The following is a 15,717-nucleotide window of genomic DNA, read 5'->3' on the forward strand; positions in this document are numbered from 1 at the left end:
TAAATAAGAATTTGACCTGCCTAGTTAAATAAAAGTTACATTTAAAAAATGTATATATTAACGACAGAGTCAGAGCATTTATCCCAACACCAATGCAGTGTGGGCTCCTGAGTGGCACAGCAGTCTAAGGCACTGAATCTCAGTGCAAGAGGTGTCACTACAGACCCAGACAGGTTGAATTCCAGGTTTATCACAACCAGCTGTGATTGGGAGTCCCATAGGGCAGTGCACAGGGTAGGCCGTCATTGTAACTAATAATTTGTTCTTAACTGTAACGTTGTTGTTTTTTTAAAGCTTTTGATCATGTTTCACACCATGGTGTTGAACACTGAGCTGTAGTCAATTAATAGCATTCTCACAATACATTCCTCTTGTCCAGGTGGGAAAGGGCAGTGTGGAGTGCAATAGAGATTGTGGGTCTGTTGGGGCAGGATGCGAGTAGGAGTGGGCCCAGGGTGTCTGGGATGATGGTGTTGATGTGAGCTATGAGCAACCTTTCAAAGCATTTCATGGCTACAGATGTTGTAGGAAATTATCTGTACCTGCAATTTTTTTTTCTCCGCCCCATGGCAAGATGTGTAGAATTGTAGAAAACTTGCTATGAACTCTATGGAAGCCCAATAATCCATCCCACCAAAACAGGCTGAAATTTCAAACAGCTCTTACACTAAACATGATTTTCACAATTTCACAGTTTTATTCCAACCTCATAGTGTGGAAATATAAAACACAGGAACATCACGTCTCTGATTACACTAGGCCTTTAAAACAGCAACATTTTCTCTATGCCCCATGGCAAAATGTGTAGAATTTTAGGAAATGTACTTTAAAACTTTTCTCACCACGAGGGGGGCCACTGAAATGTTTTACCTCGAGGTGAGAGGACCCCAAACCAAATATTGCTTCATACTGTACTGTCATGCTAGAATGGTCCCACCTGATCTCGCCTCCTCCCGCCTGTCTTCCATCTTTGAGGACATGTATTTCCATTGTTAGAGTGGTCACTCGACTATCTTGTCAATATGAAATAAAATCTTTGAACACGACAAATAACACACCTATCCCTCCGTAGAAGACACACACACAAAAAATATTACGGAATAATGTCTAGGGTCTCACGATAAATCACAACATTTGTGTAATACGCATAGGCCAACGCCACTCAGAGGAGCCGTTGGAATTGTATGTAAATCCTCGAGAGTTGTATATATTGTCGGTAAATTTAGGCATTTAGATATGGTCAAATATATGGCTGAGGAGATATTTTCTGTAAATCAACAACACAATACCCATTATACAGACTAAAGTAATGGATACATATAAAAGTCAATGTGATTGATCGTTAGTTTCATATATTGCAAAACAACCATAAGTACAATACTCAGGTAACACATGTTTTTAATATACGCATTGTCGTATCTGCCTTTCTGAAATTTGAGAGACATCCATGTGTGCTTATGTGTTTGTGTTCGACCGACTGTGTTTGATTAGTAGGGTCTTCCTCGTGTGCCAAGAAGTCAGAAAACATCACTGACTGGATGCCTCAATCTGGGAATTAGTAACATTATTCAAGTAAGATAAATAATTGGGAAAAGTATACATCATAAATGTGTAAACGAAACGGTTATCAATCAGTCACAAAACATGTTTTGCTTGTTTTACTGTGTAATTTAGTTGGTTTATTAGCGATGCTGTGGAACACCACGTGGGCCTAACGTTAAAGCTAGCGACATAGCTAGCCAGCTACTGCAGCGGAACTTGGCTATGGTCACTGGATCTCACTAAGTCTTCGAACAAATGCAGTTCTCAGAATTGACTTAGCTAGTTATTACAGTAGTACAAGTAACTGCTGTATACATTGTTTTGTATGATGTAGCTATAATGTAGCCTGGTCCCAGATCTGTGTGTGCTCTTGCCTAACGGTAACGTTACTCCTTTGCTGTCCTTGGCTATGGTCTCACATGGCCACTGGATCTCACCAAGTCTTCTAACAAATGTAGTTGTCAGAATTGACTTAGCTAGCTAGCTATTACAGTACTACTAGTAACTGTTGTATACATTGTTTTGTAGCTATAATGTAGCCTGGTCCCAGATCTGTTTGTGCTCTTGCCTAACGTTACTCCTTGTCAAGCCAAGCAGGACAATTCCATAAGGAGTTTTTAGCAAGGGGCAGAAACAGATTGGCACCCAGGCTTGCTATAATGCACATTGTACACTTGTTTCACCATTTAGCCTACATAATGCTGATGCACTTGCCCTTCTGTAATGCATTGAAGTCAGAAGGGCTAGCTGATGCTCCAGTTGTCATTCCTTGTCTGTTCTCCAATCCATCATCATATGATATTCATCATCACTGTCTCATCCTCTCTAGCCTGTGATATTACCCTGATCTTGCGACCATGGGGTTGACCAAGCAGTACCTGCGCTATGCTGCCAGCGCCGTGTTCGGAGTAATTGGGAGCCAGAAGGCCAACATCGCCTTTGTCACCATGCGAGGAGGGGAGAGAGGACGCTTTGTGGCTGTGGCTGCCTGCGAGCATGTCTTCATATGGGACGTGCGTAAAGCAGAGAAGGTGAGAGACTTGGGATGGTCTATTCATGTAGGGTTGACTCAGTAGGCTACTGCTGCTGTCATAGCCGATATCAGGGTCATCATTGCTGACAGTGCTCTTATAATTGGGTCTGAAATGTCCTAACCCATGGCTGTCGATAACTCAAATAAGATGACTTGGCCAGTGATACCAAGTTGTAACTGTATATATCACCAGTATTTCCTCATAGTGAGAGATGATATATTAGGTCAGATGTCTTCCTTTGAAACTGTCCTCTCCCCTGTCCCAGGTTCTTATTCTCAAGGGGAACAAGCACGAGGTGACTTACCTCTGCCCCTCCCCCGATGGCATCTATGTTGCTGTGGGTTACGAGGACGGGGCTGTGCGCATCTTCAGCCTATTGAACGGCGAGAGCAACGTGTCCTTCAACGGGCACAAGTCCGCAGTCACTGTGATCCACTACGACACTCTCGGTTCTCGGCTGGTGACCGGATCCAGGGTAAGAACAGAACTATGCTGCCATAGAGATGGCAAGGTCCCCAGGGATGTCCACTGTCCTGACGTCATGGTCAAGCTAAGGCATTTGCATTTAAAATATGGTTAGTAATATGCCGATTATTATCTCTTCCTTTCAGGACACGGATGTGATTGTGTGGGATGTGATCAACGAGTGTGGTCTGTACCGACTGAAAGGACACAAAGATGCTGTCACACAGGCCCTGTTCCTCAAAGACAAGAACCTTCTGGTCACCAGGTAGTACATCAGTCATATGTAGGGCTCTGACTTTCTGTCTTGGCCCTTGGTACTGTTAAGGCGTCGGCATACTCCCTTAAAGGTGTTTAACAGTCATTCTGAAAAGTACTTTTTCTCCCATGGCTAACTACCAGGAAGTTTGAAAAGACAGGCTGATTGGGCAGGGAGCTTATATTCATGAGCTCGCCTTGACTGACAGCTCTTTGAAACGCCTATGTTGAGGAACTTGGATGCAGTGTTGCAGTAAAATCATCTCAAGTTAATTTGGTGATACATAAAGCAACTCAAACAACATTGAAATTGTATCAATGATATCACTTTTTTTTATATATACATCTCCCATTTGGCATGTCTCTTGTAATGCGGTTCATAGCAGCGCTGATGGATGTGTTGACATGACAACTGCTTCAGAGTTGTGAATGACCCCCCCCCACACTTTGTTCTATGCTGATTGAATATCATGTTACCATTGGTGTATTAAAATGAGAGTTAAGGTGATGTCACCTTGTCCTGTTAATAATGATTCCAAGTTTTTGACATGGGGGAGGGGACCAGTAACTTTATGATCAAACTTTATCAATGTAGAAGCAAGTCATGTTTCATACTTTGGTTAGGTCTCCTTCAAATATCTTCCAAATTTAATGAAAAAACAATATTTTGACCTTAAGACCGCCGCTCAATTTTTTTAGATGCCGTAGCCAGTATACACTTCCTCAACAAAAAAGATCTGTCATTAATTTATGTTTTTGCAGAGGAGATCTTAGTCACTTAATTTGACATCTAACTAAGATGTTTGGTGCAGTATTTCTCACGAGAACACTTTATTGAAGAATCCCTACTGTTGACCAATTACCAACGAAAGGGTGTAGCCTTCGGCTACCGACTTTGTCTTGCATCGAGAAAAAATGTTGTTTGCACGAACACCTGAAAAAACCCTTGCCGAAGACCAAAACTAACAACTTCACAAAATGTCAGAATATATGTTTGAACTGTTTTGGGAAGCATTCTCACGCCTTTAGTGTTCTGCCGTTGAAAGACGAGGAGCGCAGGTTGGATACCAGCTAGGGAAAGTTACATCCCCCCCCTGATGTCTGAATGATCTTTCTGTTGTTTTCTCCAGCTCCAAGGACAGCTTTGTAAAGTGGTGGGACCTGGACACTCAGCACTGCTTTAAGACCATGCTGGGACATCGCAGTGAGGTGAGTGCTCCTGCCTATCTTAACATTTGATTGTCACATGTGTTGTTGACATTGTATGGTGTACTAAGAGGTGATTGGATCCCTTGTCTGATTAGTTAGTCATTTATGAGAGACACTTATCTGATTGGATCACCTTGGTTGTGTGTTTGTCAGGTCTGGGGCATGGCACTGCTGAACCAAGAGAGTAGATTGATAACAGGCTCAGCCGACAGTGAGCTCCGGGCCTGGGACATCAACTACCTACAGGAGGTAAGCACAGAGGAGCTATAATGAGCCTTCTACACACATAACTACATATTTTGGACAATAATGAAAAGGTCTAAAATATCTCATCTGAATAAAAGGCTAGTTGAGTCCTTCACTCTCTCTCGGTTTGTCCGTCGTTCAGGGCAGAGAGGCTGGTGAACCAAAGGAGAAGAAAGGAAAAAGCCTACTTGATGATGATGATGAGGAGGAGGAAGTTGTGGACGAGAGCCCTGAGGAGGTAGGACAGACCATGATCCACTACAGGGCAAAACACCATGATTGGTTGCCTGCAGCACAAGTGAATCAGTTCATCTAGAAAATAACTCTGAAGAAGTATAGTAGCTAGTAATGAATGGCATATGTAACGGTAGCTAACACTGTTCCGTACAGATTTTGTGTACTGCTGCATTCAAACGAGGCTGCGATGAAAACTAATGGGACTGAGTGATTGTTGGCATCAAAATCCGGGGTGTAAACTAAGTTTCTATTCAAGCGTTGATTGACATGTTAATAGACCAATAGTTTTTGAGAAAAGTTGAAAAAATCTGACCCCTCTGACGCTGTACGATACATTGTGACGTATCACAATGTATTGTACTACGCATTATGCAACACGTGTGCTGTACAGCCTTTCCACCAGGGGTAGCACTTCTCTCACAGATAAAAAACTAAACAAGAAAGTGTAAGGGACAAGCAAAGGGGAATGGATACCTAGTCAATTGTAGTCAACTGAATGCAGTCATTGTTTGCGTCATCACTGCAAGCCATCATGACTCAAAAGCCGTGACAGCCGCTGTTTTCATCTGAAGATAACTTTAGTGTCGCCCTAAAATCCCTCAAATTCGACATAAACCTTCAAATAGGTATGTGATGACACATTATATAAACTCTTTATAGTGTTTTATAACAATTTTAGAGGTGATCAGTTGGACAAATCGGGTGAAAAAAGCCGTTTCCGCATGCGACATATCTCCCCTTTCACTATTACTCAGTAGCCTTCACTTCCCCACCCGCCATTTTTTTAAAGATCCGACGGAGCTCCATTGCCTTCTTCAATCATGCAGAGATGGGCAGCATGAAGGTCTCGTCATTGATTTGGCTGGTAATTGTGCCTTACAATGGTATTCATATTACAGTTGACCTGTAAGTGTATACATTTTTTGGTCATGTGTACGGAACACTGTCAAGTACGGAAGTTTGTTAGTTATTGTTGCTGTCTAATACATGTGTATCTGAAATCTGTATGTGTTTCATACTTTTCCCTCTTGCCCTCTTTCCCTCGGCCCCTCTCTCTCTGTCTCCTCTCTCTCCTCTCTCTCTCTCTCTCTCTCTCTCTGTCTCTCTCCTCTCTCTCTCTCTCTCTCTGTCTCCTCTCTCTGTCTCCTCTCTTTCTCTCCTCTCTCTCTGTCTCCTCTCTCTGTCTCCTCTCTTTCTCTCCTCTCTCTCTGTCTCCTCTTTCTGTCTCCTCTCTCTGTCTCCTCTCTCTGTCTCCTCTCTCTCTCTCCCTCTCTCTCTCTCTCTCTCTCTCTCTCTCTCTCTGTCTCCTCTCTCTGTCTCTCCTCTCTCTCTGTCTCCTCTCTCTGTCTCCTCTCTCTCTCCTCTCTCTCCTCTCTCTCTCTCTCTCTCCTCTGTCTCCTCTCTGTCTCCTCTCTCTCTCTCCTCTCTCTCCTCTCTCTGTCTCCTCTCTCTGTCTCTCTCTCTCTCTCTCTCTCTCTCTCTCTCTCTCTCTCTCTCTCTCTGTCTCTCTCTCTGTCTCTCTCTCCTCTCTGTCTCCTCTGTCTCCTCTCTCTCTCCTCTCTCTCTCTCTCTCTGTCTCCTCTCTGTCTCCTCTCTGTCTCCTCTCTCTGTCTCTGTCTCTCTCTGTCTCTGTCTCTCTCTGTCTCTCTCTCTCTCTCTCTCTCTCTCTCTCTCTCTCTCTCTCTCTCTCTCTCTCTCTCTCTCTCTCTCTCTCTCTCTCTCTCTCTGTCTCTCTCTCTGTCTGTCTCTCTCTCCTCTCTCTCTCTCTCTCTCTCTCTCTCTCTGTCTCCTCTCTCTCTCTGTCTCCTCCTCTCTCTCTCTCTCTCTCTCCTCTCTGTCTCCTCTCTCTCTCTGTCTCCTCCCTCTCTCTCTCTTCTCTCTCTCCTCTCTCTCTCTCTCTCTCTCTGTCTCATCTCTCTCTCTCCTCTCTCTCTGTCTCTCTCTCCTCTCTCTCTCTCTCTCTCTCTCTCTCTCTTTCACAGAGGATCCTGAGTTGTAAGAAAGCTGGCTCTTTGCTGAGAGAGGCCAGGGACAGGGTAGTCTCCATGACTACCGATGCCAAGGCCAAGGTCCTGGCGTGCCATGTTAGTATTGACCTTTTAATGTTGGTACAGTCTTACTTACCCTCCAGTAATATTGATTTATTGTCATACATTTCTCAGATCACTAATGTAATGTGTATTCTTCCCTCTGATCTTTCCTCTTTGTCCACATCCTTCTCTCTCAGGGCTCAGACACAGTGCTGGAGGTGTTCAGTGTGCTGCCGGAGGACGAGGTGGAGAGGGTGATGGCCAAGAAGCTGAAGAGAGCCAAGAAGAAGGCCAGGTATGTTGCACACAGTAGAGATCACACTGTCACCTCAGCCACGGCAGGGACCAGTCTGCAGATAGCCTAAGTTGGGCCAGGCTGATACTGCAAAGCCTTCAGAGATGATTTGAAATAAGAAAATGTGTGGAATCTAATTCCAATCAAACAAAATACTTCCAATGTTGATGAAATTGGTGAAATGTAAAGATGAGGTGCTGCTGCCCTCTGGTGTAGGGATGCGCAGCATGCAGAGGACGCCCCAGAGCCTGTGGTGGAGAGGAAACTGGCAAATGAGATTGTGAGACTAACCAACATCAAGGCCTCCGCCAATATCAGGTACACAGCAACACACACACGTGCACTCTCTCACACACTCAATCAATCAACCAACCAACATTTAGTGTCATGTATATCCCAGATGGGTGGACTGCCTGATGTGTGCGGGTGGGGAGTTGAAGGTAGCCATGCTGCTTCAGAACAACACCGTGGAGACCTACAGCCTCAAGACGTCTGACAAGAATCCCACGGGCATTAAGACCTCTCGGCTCACCCTGGGAGGCCACCGCACCGATGCCCGCACGCTGGCCTTCAGCTCAGACAACATCGCTGTCCTCTCCGCCTCTGGGGACACCGTCAAAGTCTGGAACAGGTGGGAAAGTCAGGTCACACAGGACTGACGTGACCGTGTGGTTTCACTGTACAAGTTCAATCTAGTTCACTAAGCTGGCTTTCCAGCATCTTTTAAAGGCAACACATGTTATGACTCCTAGACACATACTGTATTATGAGCAGTTTTCTACATTCTGATTGGGTATCTAACGGGAAGTCTCTACCCCGTCACAGGTCTACCCTGCAGGTGATTCGCACCATGGCGTGTGACTACGCCCTCTGCTCCCTGTTTGTCCCTGGAGACCGGCAGATCATCCTAGGGACCAAGGTAACACGCATGCACACACTAACGTACACCAAACTACTGTATAAGTGTATTATTCAGTATTAATCTATTGTGTGTAACCCAGGCTAACCTTCTCTCTATCAGAGTGGTAAGATTCAGATCTTTGACCTGGCATCAGGTACCCTCCTGGAGACTGTCGACGCCCATAACGGAGCTCTGTGGTCCCTCTGTCTGTCTCCTGATCAGGTACTGTCTGTATCTGCCTCTTTCTGTCCATGTTTGACATCATCCACAATACATGTAGTGTACAACTCCATAGGCCCCTTATCTGTAAACAAAAGCCCATAAAATAGTATTTAAAAAAATAAAATAAAAAACATTGCTCTGACTGTTTATTTGACTGTAATTATGTGATTTCCTTAGAGGGGGATAGTGACTGGCGGGGCTGACAAGACGGTGAAGTTCTGGGAGTTTGAGCTGATTAAGGACGAAGACGCTGCACAGAAGTAAGCCAAGCTTTATTCACATAGTGTCAATAACACTTAGAATGCAGTTTCATACTAGAGGCAACTAGTTTTATGCCCAGTCAGGCTGCACGCTGTTATTCAAGTGAGCTTTTATCAAGTGAGCACTTGACTGGAGTTTCTGTTTACTCTGCTCTAATTGTGTGTGTGTGTTGCAGGAGGCTGACGGTGAAACACGTGCGTACACTGCAGCTGGATGAGGATGTGTTGTGTGTGAAATATTCTCCTGACCAGAGACTGTTGGCTGTCTCCCTGCTGGACTGCACCGTCAAGGTCTTCTACACAGACACACTGAAGTTCTTCTTATCTCTGTATGGACACAAGCTGCCGGTGCTCTGCCTGGACATCTCTCATGTGAGTACCGGTACTCATCCTGGCAACCCCAAACTAAACGAAAAACGAATGGAATGAGTGACATTAGATGAAAATGGAATGTGCATACTTGAGTGTGTGTTGGTTAAAGTTGCTGCGTGTATGTTTTCAATCTGTCTTGACTCTGGATGTTACTTGTCCATCTCTCAGGACAGTGCCTTGATAGCAACTGGCTCTGCAGACAGAAACGTCAAGATCTGGGGTCTGGACTTTGGGGACTGTCACAGATCTATGTTTGCCCACGATGACAGGTAGAGAAAAAATACATAAAAACATATATTATATATACACACAGTTGCAAGAAAAAGTATGTGAACCCTTTGGAGTTACCTGGATTTCTACATACATTTGTTAAAAATTTGATCTGATCTTCCTCTTATGTCACAATAGACAAACACAGTGTGCTTCAACAAACACCACACCAATTATTGTATTTTTCTGGTCTATATTGAATACATCATTTAAACATTCACAGTGTAGGTTGGAAAAAGTATGTGAACCCCATAGGCTAATGACTTCTTCAAAAGCTAATTAGAGTCAGGAGTCAACTAACCTGGAGTCAAATCAATGAGATGAGATTTGAGATGTTGGTTAGAGCTGCCCTGCAATATAAAATCTGAGTTTGCTATTCACGTGAAGCATTGCCTGATGTGAACAATGTCTTGAACAAAAGAGATCTCAGAAGACCTAAGATTAACAATTGTTGACTTGCATAAAGCTGGAAAGGGTTGCAAAAGTATCTCTAAAAGCCTTGATGTTCATCAGTCCACGGTAAGATACATTGAGAAAGTTCAGCACTGTTGCTACTCTCCCTAGGAGTGGCTGTCCTGCAAAGATAACTGCAAGAGCACAGCGCAGAATGCTCAATGAGGTTAAGAAGAATCCTAGTGTCAGCTAAAGACTTACAGAAATCTCTGGAACATGCTAACATCTCTGTTGACCAGTCTACGATACGTAAAACACTAAACATGAAGGGTGTTCATGGGAGGACACCATAGAAGAAGCCACTGCTGTCCAAAAAAACATTGCTGCACGTCTGAAGTTCACAAAAGAGCACCTGAATGTTCCACAGCGCTACTGGCAAAATATTCTGTGGACGGATGAATCTACAGTTGAGTTGTTTGGAAGGAACACACAGCACTATGTGTGGAGAAAAAAAGGCTCAGCACACCAACATCAAAACCTCATCCCAACTGTAAAATATGGTGGAGGGAGCATCATGGTTTGGGGCTGCTTTGCTGCCTCAGGGCCTGAACAGCTTGGTATCATTGACGGAAAAATGAATTCCCATGTTTATCAAGACATTTTGCCAGAGAATGTAAGGCGATCTGTCCGCCAATTGAAGCTCAACAGAAGTTGGGTGATGCAACAGGACACCGACCCAAAACACAGAAGTAAATTAACAACAGAATGGCTTCAACAGAAGAAAATACATCTTCTAGAGTTGCCCAGTCAAAGTTCTGACCTCAACCCGATTGAATGCTGTGGCATGACCTCGAGCGGTTCACACCAGACATCCCAAGAATATTGCTGAACTGAAACAGTTTTGTAAAGAAGAATGGTCCTCCTGACCATTGTGCAGATCTGATACGCAACTACAGAAAACGTTTGGTTGAGGTTATTGCTGTCAAAGGAGGGCACACCAGTTATTAAATCCAAGGGTTCACATATTTTTCCCACCCTGCACTAAGAATGTTTACACGGTGTGGTCAATAAAAACATGAAAACGTATTGTTTGTGTGTTATTAGTTTAAGCAGACTGTGTTTGCCTATTGTTGTGATTTAGATAAAGATCAGGTCAAATTTTATGACCAATTTATGCAGAAATCCAGGTAATTCCAAAGGGTTCACATACTTTTTCTTGTGTGTGTATGTATATATATATATATGTGTATATATATATATATATGTATATATATATATATATATATATATATATATATATAAATATACACACACACACACACAGTTGAAGTCAGAAGTTTACATACACCTTAACCGAATACTTTTAAACTCAGTTTTTCACAATTCCTGACATTTAATCGTAGTAAAAATTCCCTGTCTTAGGTCCGTTAGGATCACCACTTTATTTTAAGAATGTGAAATATCAGAATAATAGTAGCGAATGATTTATTTCAGCTTTTATTTCTTTTATCACATCCCCAGTGGGTCAGAAGTTTACATACACTCAATTAGTATTTGGTAGCATTGCCTTTAAATTGTTGAATTTGGGTCAAACGTTTCGGGTAGCCTTCCTCAAGCTTCCCACAATAAGTTGGGTGATTTTTGGCCCATTTCTCCTGACAGAGCTGGTGTAACTGAGTCAGGTTTGTAGGCCTCCTTGCTCACACACGCTTTTTCAGTTCTCCCCAGAAATGTTCTATAGGATTGAGGTCAGGGCTTTGTGATGGCCACTCCAATACCTTGACTTTGTTTGACTTTACTTGTCAAAAGTAACAGTCAGTATCTGTTGTGGCCACCAGCTGCATTAAGTACTGCAGTGCAACTCCTCCTCAAGGACTGCACCAGATTTTCCAGTTCTTGCTGTGAGATGTTACCCCACTCTATCACCAAGGCACCTTCAAGTTCCCGGATATTTCAGTGGGGGAATGGCCCTAGCCCTCACCCTCCGATCCAAAAGGTCCCAGACGTGCTCAATGGGATTGAGATCCGGGCTCTTCGCTAGCCATGGCAGAACACTGACATTCCTGTCTTGCGTCAGTGAAGAGCACTTTTTGCCAGTCCTGTCTGGTCCAGCGACGGTGGGTTTGTGCCCTTCGGCGACGTTGTTGCCGGTGATGTCTAGTGAGGACCTGTCCTACAACATGCCTATAAACCCTCAGTCCAGCCTCTCTCAGCCTATTGGGGACAGTCTGAGCACTGATGGAGAGAGTGTGCGTTCCTGGTGTAACTCAGGCAATTGTTGTTGCCATTCTGTACCTGTCCCGCAGGTGTGATGCTCAGATGTACTGATCCTGTGCCGGTGTTACACGTGGTCTTCCACTGCGAGGACGATCGGCTGTCCATCCGGTCTCCCTGTAGCTCTGTCTTAGGCGTCTCACAGTACGGACGTTGCAATTTATTGCCCTGGCCACATCTGCAGTCCTCATGCCTCCTTGCAGCATGCCTAAGGCACATTCACGCAGATGAGCAGGGACCCTGGGCATCTTTCTTTTGGTATTTTTCAGAGTCTGTAGAAAGGCCTCTTTCGTGTCCTACGTTTTCATAACTGTGACCTTAATTGCCTACCGTCTGTAAGCTGTTAGTGTCTTAACGACCGTTGCACATGTGTATGTTCATTAATTGTTTATGGTTCATTGAACATAACATTTATGGTTCATTGAAGCAGTGTTTAAACCCTTTACAATGAAGATTTGTGAAGTTATTTGGATTTTTACAAATTATCTTTGAAAGAAAGGGTTCTGAAAAGGGGACGTTTTTTTTGTTGAGTTTATATATTAATATGAATATAGAATATACTGCAAGAACACCTCGTCCTAAGCTGTCAGCCATATGGTCAGTGTAAATGGCTCAGTGTGGAAGCTTGACCAACGGTCTTGAATGATATAATTTAATAGATGTTGGCTTCATTCTCCCCATTTCCAGTAAAATATTTAATTTAAACTCCAGTTTCTGAAACACTGTCCTTGTTAGCTGCCTCTGACATCACCCCATCTGCTCTTTCATGTCGCTGTTTTTTTTTCCATTTCTCGTCCGCTTTTTTCTCTCTATTTTCTCAGCGTCATGTTCCTTCAGTTTGTCCCCAAAACCCATCTGTTCTTCACAGCGGGGAAGGACAAGAAGATCAAACAGTGGGACGCAGACAAGTTTGAGCACATCCAGACCTTAGAGGTGACATTCACTCCCATGCTGTTGGCTACATTTCCCATATGGAGATGAGGCCTAGAGTTCATGATACAATTTTGGGGAAAATTGATAAGTTACATAACCAATTACCTAAATGCTCTTTCTTTCCCATTGGAGGAATTACATTTCCCTTCCTTAATTGACTAAATTGAAAATGGATTTGACCCCACCCCTAGTGTTGACCTTTAACCGCTGACCCATGTGTGTGACGTGCTATCCTCAGGGTCACCATCGGGAGGTTTGGTGTCTGGCCATCAGTCCTAACGGGGACCACATTGTGTCCTCGTCTCACGACAAGTCCCTGAGGCTCTGGGAGAGGACCAGAGAACCCATCATCCTGGAGGAAGAGAGGGAGATGGTGGGTAGTGGTGCCCCAGAAACATGCTCTGTCTGTGGGTAAAAGGGAAGGGAGATAGTGGACACCAATCAGGTTTTATCTTGAACTTTTTCACCCTCTCAAATGTTTTTCTTTAGGAGAGAGAGGCTGAGTTTGAGGAGGGCATGGCCAAAGGGGATGAGCCTGTGGTAAGTGCTGACTTTATTTCAAACCAGTGGAAATGAAAATGTTTGTTTTCTCAGTGTCGTTCAGTCTCTGTCTTGTGTGTCTCACAGGTTCCAGGAGAGAACAAGGATGCAGAGGCAGCACCAGCGGCGAAGAAAACCATAGAGACAGTCAAAGCTGTGAGTCTCCATGTCAAGTAACTAGACTGCAGAGATGGAGAGGTTGTGTGTGTGTGTGTGTGCACGTTCGGATAGGTGTGTGTGTGTGTGTGTGTGTGTAGTTTTTAATGGCCAGTGTGTGTGTCTCTTCAGGCTGAGCGTGTCATGGAGGCTCTGGAGCTGTACAGATCAGAGAGCAGGAAAATGGAGGAGCATCAGATAGCCTGCCAGTCAGCCGGAAAACAGTTGCCTCCACCTAAGGCCAATCCTATCCTTGTGGCCTTTGGAAACGTTTCTGTAAGTTTTTAATTCCTTCTGAAATAATCATAATACATACATAGCTCAGCGTACTAGATTAGTGAGGAACAGAACTATCATGTTAACTTCGTAACCACATCCTCCTCCCTCTCTTGCAGCCGTCTCGCTACGTCTTGGACGTAATAAAGAAGGTCCGGTCCAGTGAGCTGGAGGTGTCTTTGCTGGTCCTGCCATTCCCCTACATTCCAGACCTGCTGTCTCTCTTCAACTGCTATGTCCAGGACGGCCTGGAGGTGGAGCTAGTGTGCCGTTGTCTCTTCTTCCTGCTCAGGTATGCTAGCCTCTGACGCCAGGCTTCTCAAGTAGTGTGAAAACCTGGAGAAGTTCTCCTCAGGAAGAGGTGGAGTTTAGATTTAAACAAGTGACGCATTGCCACTTATCAAGCCAATCAACTATTTTGAATGGGTGGAGCTCCAAAAAGATGTGCTGTTTCTGAATAATTGTCTGGCTTGCAACAAGCTAGCTACCATAAGATAAAACAAATGACACTGCATAGGCTAATAAATCTTTGTCTGACACATGGTAGGAAAATAGGGAAAACAAGGAAATGCCTCTCCTGAAGGGAAACATAATTTCTACTCCGAGCCAACAAAATGTGAGCGTTAACAGCCAGCGCTTCCTTTCAATCGCAAAATCCAATTCTTAGTTCTCCAGACTTACCAAATTTGAGTCAACACAACGATATTTGGAAGGATGACTCCTTGAGACTACGGTTATGCTAACAAACAATCTCGCACCAATCATTAGTGTTTGTTACTCAGTTTGTGTGTTTCTCACATATGCAAACAACCTCACACAAGTGTGTGTCTGGTACCTGAAGTGTGAGTAGATGAGCCTAAAGTACTGTCAGGGTCAGTCTTCACTGTGCTTGTCCTTGTCTTTCCAGAATCCACTTTGGCCAGATCTCCAGTAACCAGATGCTGCTGACCGTCATAGACGAGCTTAGAATCAACACCATTTCTAAAGTCCGAGAGATCAGGGTGAGTCTAGTCAGAAAATATAGAAAATGTACTCTAAAGGCTAATGATCCTCAAGTCCTATAAAACTGTACCTCTTCTTCTGCTCCAGGATGTTCTGGGTTTCAACAGTGCTGGTCTTCAGTTCCTCCAGAGGGAGGTCGAGAGCAAAGAGGAGATCATGTTTTTCGCGGACGCCACCGGTCTCCTTAAAGAGAAGAGGAGGAAGAGGAAGAAGAGAGAGAGAGCTATTCTCACTATTGCCTGAATCACCACAGGATTTTATATATATATATATATACCCCACATCATGACCAGTAGGCTACTGCAGGGGTGGCCTTAAGCAGAGAGATTTACACTGTTAGTTTTATATCTGAACTGTTATAGGATCCTGATAGGACATAACACTGTGTTATTCAATGACATGCTTCATTTCCCAAATAAACTGTGTCTGAGTTACTCATGTTGAGCCTCACTCCCTCAGGTTTTACAGAAGGCCTGTGAATGAATAAATCCACTGCTCCCTAACTCAAGTCCAAAGGACGTACTGTATGTATACACAGCAGATCCCTCTGCAACCACAGGCTCGTATAAAACATTCATATAAAACTCCTTCTTTAATAGTTACATTTCGAGTTGGACTTTTCCCTCTCTGGTTGGTCTTAGCTTCCTGTCACATGGGTTTTGGACAGGTATGATTTAGGCCTGTTTCTCTGGGTCTTCCTGTAACACAGCCTAGGGGAGTGATTCATGGCTGGATCAGGGCCAAACCGGACCCAAGTGGGCTTTGGGGGGGTGGGTGTCAGATCAGTCACAGGCCACCAGAGTCT

At 44.1% G+C, this 15,717-nt stretch overlaps 1 protein-coding gene across 1 annotated transcript; it reads left to right on the forward strand.

The window, feature by feature from the left end:
* The first annotated feature begins 1,166 nt into the window (after window positions 1-1,166).
* wdr3 (WD repeat domain 3) lies at window positions 1,167-15,346 on the forward strand. The gene is made up of 25 exons (XM_024389462.2): window positions 1,167-1,182; window positions 1,492-1,572; window positions 2,372-2,573; window positions 2,842-3,051; window positions 3,188-3,306; window positions 4,427-4,505; window positions 4,659-4,754; window positions 4,894-4,989; window positions 6,971-7,072; window positions 7,216-7,313; window positions 7,530-7,631; window positions 7,714-7,944; window positions 8,139-8,232; window positions 8,335-8,436; window positions 8,614-8,696; window positions 8,873-9,068; window positions 9,237-9,337; window positions 12,827-12,938; window positions 13,177-13,311; window positions 13,428-13,478; window positions 13,566-13,634; window positions 13,767-13,910; window positions 14,030-14,202; window positions 14,818-14,911; window positions 15,000-15,346. The coding sequence occupies exons 3-25, from the start codon at window positions 2,400-2,402 to the stop codon at window positions 15,153-15,155; spliced, it is 2,817 nt and encodes a 938-aa protein (XP_024245230.2). The 5' UTR covers window positions 1,167-1,182; window positions 1,492-1,572; window positions 2,372-2,399; the 3' UTR covers window positions 15,156-15,346.
* The last annotated feature ends 371 nt before the right edge of the window (window positions 15,347-15,717 follow it).

Source organism: Oncorhynchus tshawytscha, linkage group LG26, assembly GCF_018296145.1.
Source record: "Oncorhynchus tshawytscha isolate Ot180627B linkage group LG26, Otsh_v2.0, whole genome shotgun sequence".
Lineage (NCBI taxonomy): Eukaryota > Metazoa > Chordata > Actinopteri > Salmoniformes > Salmonidae > Oncorhynchus > Oncorhynchus tshawytscha.

Excerpts from the sequence above, each read along its gene's own strand:
- wdr3 (XM_024389462.2), top strand. The coding sequence starts at position 2,400 with ATGGGGTTGACCAAGCAGTACCTGCGCTATGCTGCCAGCGCCGTGTTC. Across the intron at positions 2,574-2,841 it reads ACGTGCGTAAAGCAGAGAAG|GTTCTTATTCTCAAGGGGAA; the intron begins GTGAGAGACTTG and ends CCCCTGTCCCAG. Across the intron at positions 13,635-13,766 it reads CCATAGAGACAGTCAAAGCT|GCTGAGCGTGTCATGGAGGC; the intron begins GTGAGTCTCCAT and ends GTGTCTCTTCAG.